The sequence below is a fragment of the Sapajus apella genome, unplaced genomic scaffold (assembly GCF_009761245.1).
Source record: "Sapajus apella isolate SASKATOON/1434 unplaced genomic scaffold, GSC_monkey_1.0 scaffold59, whole genome shotgun sequence".
In the NCBI taxonomy this organism is placed as follows: Eukaryota; Metazoa; Chordata; class Mammalia; order Primates; family Cebidae; genus Sapajus; species Sapajus apella.
The window spans coordinates 4273502-4281955 of NW_022436999.1; the positions used below are offsets into that span (position 1 = coordinate 4273502).

Below are 8454 nucleotides of genomic sequence, written 5' to 3' on the forward strand. Positions count from 1 at the left end.
ACAGCGGATCACAAAGTCAGTAGATCGAGACCACCCTGGCTAACACAGTGAAACCCCATCTCTACTAAAAATACAAAAAATTAGCCGGGCGTGGTGGCGCATGCCTGTAGTCCCAGCTACTCAGGAGGCTGAGGCAGGAGAATCACTTGAACCCGAGAGGCGGAGGTTGCAGTGAGCCAAGACCGCACCACTGTACTCCAGCCTGGGCGAGAAGGGTGAGACTCCATCTCAAAAACAAAACAAAACAAAACAAAAACACAGGGTTGCTACGGACCTCACCAGTTGGTTGGGAGGACTCAGAGACAAGATGGCCGTGTAGCCCGAGCTCAGCCAGTGACGCTGGTGAATGTCAAAGAATGGAAGCTGTCAGGACGCGGGAGCTGTGTCAGTTACTTGCCTTGCTGGACTCCAGACTGCAGGAGTCAGGTGCTGGAGCCAAGGGGGAGGTGAGGGCGGGTGGCTTCGTTGGTCACACCCCTTAGTGAGAGGCAGAGGGAGCTGCAAGGGCTGCTGTGGCAGCTGTGGGTGAAGACTCCTATGCTTCAGGCCCAGGCTCCTGCCTCTGGTTTGCTGCGCACTTTGGGTTGGCCCTTCAACCCCACTATTTCTGAATCTCCCCATATCTGCCTGGGTACCTGCTCTTCCGCCACTGTATCGAGCACCTGACCCCATCCTCATACCCGATTCCGACAGTGCAGTCACTGCCAGGCAGTGTATTTCCTAGCTCTCGGTTCTTGTGTCTGTTGTCTGTCTTCCCTATAGAATCAAAGGGATACTGGATCTGTTTCGTTCATGACTGTATTTCTTTTGTTTTTCTTTTTTTGAGATGGAGTTTCACTCTTGTTACCCATGCTGGAGTGCAATGGCGCAATCTCGGCTCACTGCAACCTCCACCTCCTGGGTTCAAGCAATTCTCCTGCCTTAGTCTCCCTAGTAGCTGGGACTACAGGCATGCGCCACCAGGCCCAGCTAATTTTTGTATTTTTAGTAGAGACAGGGTTTCACCATGTTAACCAGATGGTCTCGATCTCTTGACCTCATGATCCACCCGCCTCGGCCTCCCAAAGTGCTGGGATTATAGGCGTGAGCCACTGCGCCCGGCCTCATGACTGTATTTCTAACACCCAGTGCCTGGCACACAGCAGGTGCTCAATACATATCTGTTGAATGAGCAAATGCATGAATCCTCATTCTTTACATAGTGGGTGCCAGGTCCTGTCTGTACTAAGTGTTGTCAGTAAATAGCTGTGAGGTCAATGTTACCATTATCCCCATTTTACAGATGAGGAAGCTGAGGCTCTGGGACTTGGAATGGCCATAGCAAAACTGGAATTCTGACCTGGCAGCCCAGGAGCAGAGCCTCACATTGATCTACCCTATCCTAGGCTGTCTCCTGACCTTGGAGCTCCCACTCTGGGAGACAGCTTGGGCCCTGAAGCATTCACTCTGCCTCCTCTGCCACTGGGCCCCGCCCACTCCTAGGGAGGGGCTCCCTCTGCAGCCCACACCCACCACCCAGAGCCCTTTCTCAGGCTCACAGCCACCCCAGCCGGCTCTCTTCCCTGGGAACCTCCGTCATAAACAAGGCGAGGCCCTGATCTGGCCTGTCTCTCTGCCCTGGGGCCTTCCTCACCCCAGGGAACCTTAGTTATAAATATGGGGGTTACGCCTTGAGCTTGTATTAAGCACCTTTCATCTGAGGAGCTCCTGGCTGCTGGGAGGCTAATTAGCTACTCTCTGGGAAGAGTGAGTAAGAGCTGCCATCCTAGTCCTAGCCAGGGAACTGCCTAGCTAGGCATGGGGCTGACCCTCCTGGGAGAGGTGTGTGAGCCATCATCTTGGGTCAGCCACTCCTCCATATTTCTCCTTCTGTAGGACCTCCTCACAAGAGTCCCTTCTCTCTGGCTAGTAATAAAGCCCACTGTTTATTGAGTGCTTATTATGTGCCAAGGGCTTACGAAGCCTTTGCCTGTTAAATATATTTATGCAGAGCAGGAGGGCTGTCACAGAATAACAACCATGTGGAGCCCTACTTCTTGCTGGCACAGGGCCAGCACTTCTGCACATGCCCTCATGGAGTGGACGGGAAGCTCTCAGTGTGGTGCCTGGCACGGATCAAGCACTTGCTAAGTGGTAGCTGTTATCAGTAATCTTCAGAACAGCCCCATGAGATAGGTATCATGGGATTCCCATCTCTCAGATGAGGAAACTGAGGCTCAGAAAGATTAAAAACCACTTGCCGGTGATCACAGAGTCAGGAACAGAGTTGGACTGATTTGATTCTAAAGTTGCACATTGTTTTTCAGCTGCTCCCCTCTCCCATCCCCCAACCTGGAGTCCGTTAATGCCAAAGGCCTTGCTTTGCATAACGCTAGGGTCATGGGGTCAGTGGGCAGGGCTGTTCTTGTCCATCTCTCCCACAGAGCACTGGTGGGCTAGACATGGTCCAAAAACCCTTGGAGATCATCTAACACAACTCTTCCCCGCTCCACACTTCTCAGATGTGAAAACTGGGGACAGAAGGGACTGAGCAGGGAACAGGACTAATGGGATGGTACCTCCTTGTTGGAGCACGAGGGATAAAGAGCAGTGGTTGGTGCTCATCCCACCCCCTGCCATCAAGCTGGTGTTGATACCAAGTAAGAAGCATTTGCACACTAGAATTGCCGCTGCCATTTGTCAGCCTGGCCCAACTGCAAAGAGCGGTCCCAGGGACATTTGGGCAGAGTAGGAGCGCACACAGCAGGCTGGAGCTGACACTGGGGCCGGGAGGGTGGACTCCACTTACCTGCCCTCCAGGGTGCTTGGAGCCTCCGAGGGCCGGCTGGCCCCTTTGTGCCATGTCTCACACAGCACTGCAGTGATCCTGGTGCAGAGCACATAGTAGGTGCTTACGAATGCTCACTGGATCCTGGACCTGCAGGAGGGAGGAGATGGCACACTGAGGGCATTGATGGGTAGATGGTAACATCACGTTCACTCATCATTACTCAGCAGACCTGCTTCCATCAAATGGGACTGTCCTTCAGGCCTTACAGAAGGGACCTATGTAAATCTGTTCAGGCAAAGAGAAGTTTGTGGGCTGTGGGCACCTGGCTGGGGTTCCTGAAGGTGGAGCACCCTTCTTGGTGCTGAGAGGCTGGCTACAGTCTGAGCAGCCAGGCCCTCTTCTCCCCTGGATGCTGCCCTTCTGTGGAGGCAGCTCTGTGGGGACCAGAGGCATGGGCCTAGGAGGCTCTGATCCCCTGCCTGCCCCTGCCAGTCTCTGCTTCTACAGCCAGGGTCTGTCTGCACCTCACCTGCTCGGCTTGCCCGCTCCAGTCCCTCCCCATTCCCCTCAGGACCTCATCCCTCCTCCTCCTGGCCTGAGCTTGAAGGTTTCATCAGAGAGGTCCTCCCTGAGAACCTTCCCATTCCAAAGCTAAATTAGTGCCCCATTTATATGTGTTCTCTGAGCACCTTATTTTTTTCCTTCACAGGAATTTGAAAACCTTTTCAAATGGAATCCTGCATTTCTTTACAGGTGATTTGTTGAAACAAGTCTGTCTCCTCGGACTAAGCTCCACGAGGGCGGGAAATTTGTTCTGCCCACTCGGCCTCCGTGCCTAGCAAGTCATGTTCTGCATTGAATGAGTGGATGACAGAAACCCCAGGACAGAAAGAGTGAGCCGAGCCAGTGGTTCTCGGAATGTGGCTCCAGCGGGCCAGCAGCTCAGCATCACCTGAGGACTTGCTATAAATGCAAATTCTCTGACTTAGTTGGGGAACATCCGGGTCTGAAAGAATTGTCAAGGGGAGGACGGGGGCCGGGGGAGGGGATTCCTGTGCACACTGAAGTTGAAGTTTGAGAGCCACCGAAGGCGGCCAACCTGCTGTTGGGTCAGTGTGCACTGTGGCAGAGGGCAGCTTTGGCGGCCTGTAAGAGGAACCACGGAGGAACAAACCCCACCTTCAAATGGAGCAAAAGGCAGAGCGTGGACACGTCACCCCGACCCCCAAACGGCGCCCGGGCGTGTCGTTCGGCGGGCTGGCCACTGGAGGGCAGTGTGGCCACGTCCATCGCGCCGCTTCCGCGGGCTTCCGGGAGACAGCGGCCGCGGGAGGCCAGGCCCTGAGCCGCAGCGAGGATCTCGTCCCACGCCGCAGCCTCCGGCAGCAGCCTCGGCCCACGCGCCCCTCGCGTTCCGAGCCGCGGAGCAGCCCCGGCCCCTGTCTCTCCTCTGGGCTGCGTCGCGCCTTCCGCTCCCGGGTCGGGCCTGGTGCGCGCGTCTGGATGGCCTCGGGCCTGGAAGGTTCGCGAGGCCCCAGGAGCTGAAGGGCGCGCCGGGAAGGAGATCCCAGCAGGCCGGCCGGGGCAGAGCGCCAGGGAGGGCGGCGGAACCTTGGCAGCTTCCCGGGAGGCCAAGGGCAGCCCTCCCGCGTGATCCGCGCGCTGCGGAGCGCGTCGGCCATCTTGGCGGCCTCGCCCGGGCCCCGCGCCCGGCCCGGCTAGGTACTGGCTCGCGGCGGAGCGGGCTGCGGGGAGGCGACGGGAGAGCCCGACCGCGAAGCGCGGCCGCGGGAGTGCGGGGGCATCGCAGAAGCGCAGGAGCGCCCTGGACCCTGGCAGCTACCCCGGGGTGCTGGGAAGCGCCACTCCAGTAGCCGCTGCGAAGGCAGGCCTGAGCCTCTGAGCCTCAAATGTACTGAGAGGCCTCAGTCGCCCTCCTTCTTTTTGCCCCATATTCGAAGAGCGGAAAGTCAGAGGCCGTTAAAGTAGGTCACAGCGGTCAGCAGGTTTTTGTGGGGCAGGCAAGTGACAGGGTCCAAGACCAGGCGTAGTATCTGCTTGCTCAAGAGGCACACCAGTCTCCAAGCCAGAGGTCAGGGACTGGCACCACGGAGCTGGCTCCAGACGGCCGAAGCATTCCAGTCCCTGTCCACCATGGGGACTTGAGATGCCATTCTGAGGAGCCCCAGGCCCCACTGTTGTCTCTGTCTAGCTCAGTTCATACATGGATGCTGTCTCTCTGGCACTTGGTTATGTCTCAGGTTCCAGAACATCCGTTCATCGTGTCAGTCCTTCAAGGTTCAGCTTAAAGATCACCTCCACCAGGAAGCCTTCCTGGATTTCTCCTTTTAATTTCCAGCAAAATCTGCCTGCTCCCTTCTCTGCCCACCTTGAGTAGCAGTAGCTGCTGCTGTAAACTCTCCTTTTTCCTTACGGTCTTTGTCGCTGCATCCTCCCTCACTGAATTGTTGAATTATGAGACCCCGTGAGGGTCGGGACCCTGTGATACTGGCCCTGGGGTGCCACGTGCAGGTCTTTCAGGAAAAGGTTGTTGCAAGGGGATCATGGGATTGAATGGGTTTTGATACGAATTTTGTGTTGAAATCAAGTTCCCAACGTTTTGAACCTTGAGCAAAAGGAACATGTAATGGTGTTTTCTTAAACCTGTAATGGAATCCTTTTGTGTGTTTAAGTGTTTTAAGTTATTTTTAGTAGACATGTCAGGGTGCCGTAGGAGCAGAGCCATGGGTCTGCGCCCAAACAACTGAGCCGGTGCCGGGTACTTCCTCTGCGTGGCCTGGTGTCAGGGCCTGTCAGATGGGATGGCAGGCTGTGGGTCCAGCCAAGGAAGCTCCTGGGGCCTTGGCCTGGCTTGAGGCTGTGATTTCAGACACCTCGCTGGTCCAAGTGGATATCTCAGAGGAGGCAAAAGAGAAAGTGCCTTGACAGCCTTCGAGAAGCCTGGAGCTAAAGGCGAGATCCTTGCTTTTCCCTTTTAAAATAATAAGCCAAACTTCTCCCATGAAGGACTCCAGAAAACCCCGTTCATGCCTCACCCACAGATGATTTGCTGAATGCTCATTAAGGGGAAAACAAAGAGGTGGTTTTGTTTATTTATTTAAAAGGAAAAATAAATGAGCTGTGACAAAACAATTTGAAACCAGGCCCCTCTGAGACCTGGGCTTTCACTTCCTTGATGGGAAGTAAAACAGAGAATCGAATCCCCCTCCAAATAAAAGTGAAGTTAATAATCAGACAGCTCGAGCCCTGGCCACATCCTGTGTCAGCCCCCTCCCTCCCTGGGCTTTCTGTTTATAGCTGCGAGTGCTTTCCCTCCAGAGCCCGAGCCGGCTTAACCCTTTCCTCCCCATCCCGGGAAGCCCAGTCCAGCTCTGAGATAGAGGTGGGCTCCTCAAACCAACTGGTGCCGGCCTCACCTCAGCAGGCAGTGGCTCTCCCCAGGCCTGCCGGCGTGGGCCTGTGTCCCCCACAGGGCAGCCGGCTTGGATTTGAGCAATACTCCCTGCTTGTCCTGCACAAAGCCTCAAAGTATCACCTTTCCTCGCCACCACTCCAGGGGAAGACTAGGTAAACCCATTTCTATTCCAGACTCCATGGAGCTCTGTAGCCTGGTAGACTCCAGAAAGCTGCATTCTGACAGCGGCACAAATCTTTGGGGTTTCTGGTCTGAGCTGAGAGCAGCACTCTGTGCATGTCTCTGGGCTACTTTCTGTGAAAACTTTCCACTTCCTTCAAATGCATTCCCACGTGGTTGTAGCATGTTGATTTCTTCCAGAACCCCATGGGGTCAGTAGTAGCACATCCCATTGGGCAGAGGAGGGCCCCTTGCTAAATTAATTGAGGGTTTTCTACTGATCTAAGCAACAACTCTGTCCTGTAGGGCCATAGTTATCCTCATTTTACAGAGGAGGAAACGGGTTAAGTACCTTGCCCAATGTTACAGAGCTAATACATAGCAGAGCTGGGATTTGAACCCAGGCATTCTGGCTCTAGTGTGCCATTAGCCGCTGCACTCAACGTTTAGTAGCCAGAGACTGCCCTCTTCTCTGGAGCCAGGGGGCTTTCAGAAGCTTAGGATAATCTCATGAATGCATTGTGAAGGTCCCAAAGCCCAAGGACCTTTTGAGAACATTCTCGAACTTTGTCTTGGGCTCTCCGGCCTCCTTTCTTGTTTCCTCCTAGGCAAGAAAAGGGAGCAGGTGGAGGTGCCATGCTCCATCCTTCCTCCTCCAGGATCAGCGGTGTCAAGATGTGGCTGGATGTGAATCCTCTATCCCTTCATCTGGCTGGTAGGAGACTTAGAGCAAGAACCCAAAGACTTGGTGTGGCCGCTCTGACAGTGGGCTGGATGACCACCTGTTTAGGTTCCCTTGTCTCCTCCAGTCTTGTCACCCAAAGTCACAAACACTCTCTTCTGACTGAAGCTTGTCTGGAGGAAGCCATCCACCCAGCAGTCTGGGGGCATAAACTGGTTGTGTAGGCCACTTGCCTCTCCTGGGAGTCCTTCTGCGTGCCATGGCTCCTTGATTTCTTCTTGGAACTGTATCTCTTGCCCAGCCACCTTTGCACAGCCATTTGGCAGGGCCTTCACACTGGTGAAGGGACGTTGTGTTGCCCCTGGTGTCTGGAGGCCTCCATGGACTGCTTGTCTGAGACTCAGCTCCTTTTTGGGAGATGTTGCCTGCTGTCTGTCTAGAGCACTCTGAACCCCATCTTTGGGAAGGGTTGGTCTGCAGGTCTACTTTCTGGGGGTGCATTTTGACATTCAAAGCCATGGACAGGAGTGGGCAGTCCCCTACTCTTCATTTTCCAACTAATTCTTCAACTAGAGAGAGCTGTGGTGGCTCCATCCCAGCTGCCCTGTTCTTCTCAGAGCCTGGGCAGCTCCTCTGGCTGGGGGCCTCAGCCGTGGCTTCTGTGACGCCCGAAGGGGTTGACACCCAGCAGGGTACTTGGCCCAAAGGGGTTTCAGAGGATATGTGCCTCGATTTTTGTTTAACTTAAATGTTTAAGAAAACCATTCAGATTCAAACGGGGTGCTCACAATGGGGTGGCTCTCCTGTGGTCCTCTCAGAGGCTTAGCAGCCACAAAAAACCACATATCAGACCCACCCTGTTACAGTTCTTACCATGTGACGCGCTCGACACACTGGTCACATTCACCCTCACGCCCTGGGAATTAGGGTATGTGTAAGTGTCCCCACTTTCCTGTTGTGAAAAGTGAGGTTAGAAAGGTTGAGTAGCTTGCCCACCCGGCTATGATGGCTTTCTGCTGAGGAAAAAAAATATTCATTGTGCTTTAAAAATACATTAAAAGCAAACTTAAAGTAATTTTTACTGAGCTTAAAAGCAGTGTCAAAATGGACATCGGTCCCTCTGTCTGCGCTTTCCAGCCCAAGAGGCCCAGAGGGGCAGGACCCCACTCTTGGTCCCCACAGAAGTGTGGGGAAGGCTGCCCTCGGGTGGGGGTGTCCATCTGCTCTCCAGCCCTCCCCTGCTCCCAACAGGTTTTTCCATAGCTGCATTTCTTGTCCAAGGACATGTGTCTATAGGAAGTAAATATTGTATTGCAAAAGCTAGTAATACAACAATCATTGAGTTAAAACATTTTTAGTTTTTATGAACTTAAAACATTTTATTATGGAAAATTTATATGCAGAAGG

The 8454-nt window shown here is 54.1% G+C and overlaps 1 protein-coding gene across 1 annotated transcript; it reads right to left on the bottom strand.

The window, feature by feature from the left end:
- Positions 1-1109: 1109 nt before the first annotated feature.
- LOC116528649 (collagen alpha-1(I) chain-like) lies at positions 1110-7366 on the bottom strand. Its single transcript, XM_032246041.1, has 3 exons — positions 7211-7366; positions 3870-4609; positions 1110-2917 (listed from the first exon to the last, which is right to left on the bottom strand). The coding sequence occupies exons 1-2, from the start codon at positions 7364-7366 to the stop codon at positions 3881-3883; spliced, it is 885 nt and encodes a 294-aa protein (XP_032101932.1). The 3' UTR covers positions 1110-2917; positions 3870-3880.
- Between the last annotated feature and the right edge of the window lie 1088 nt (positions 7367-8454).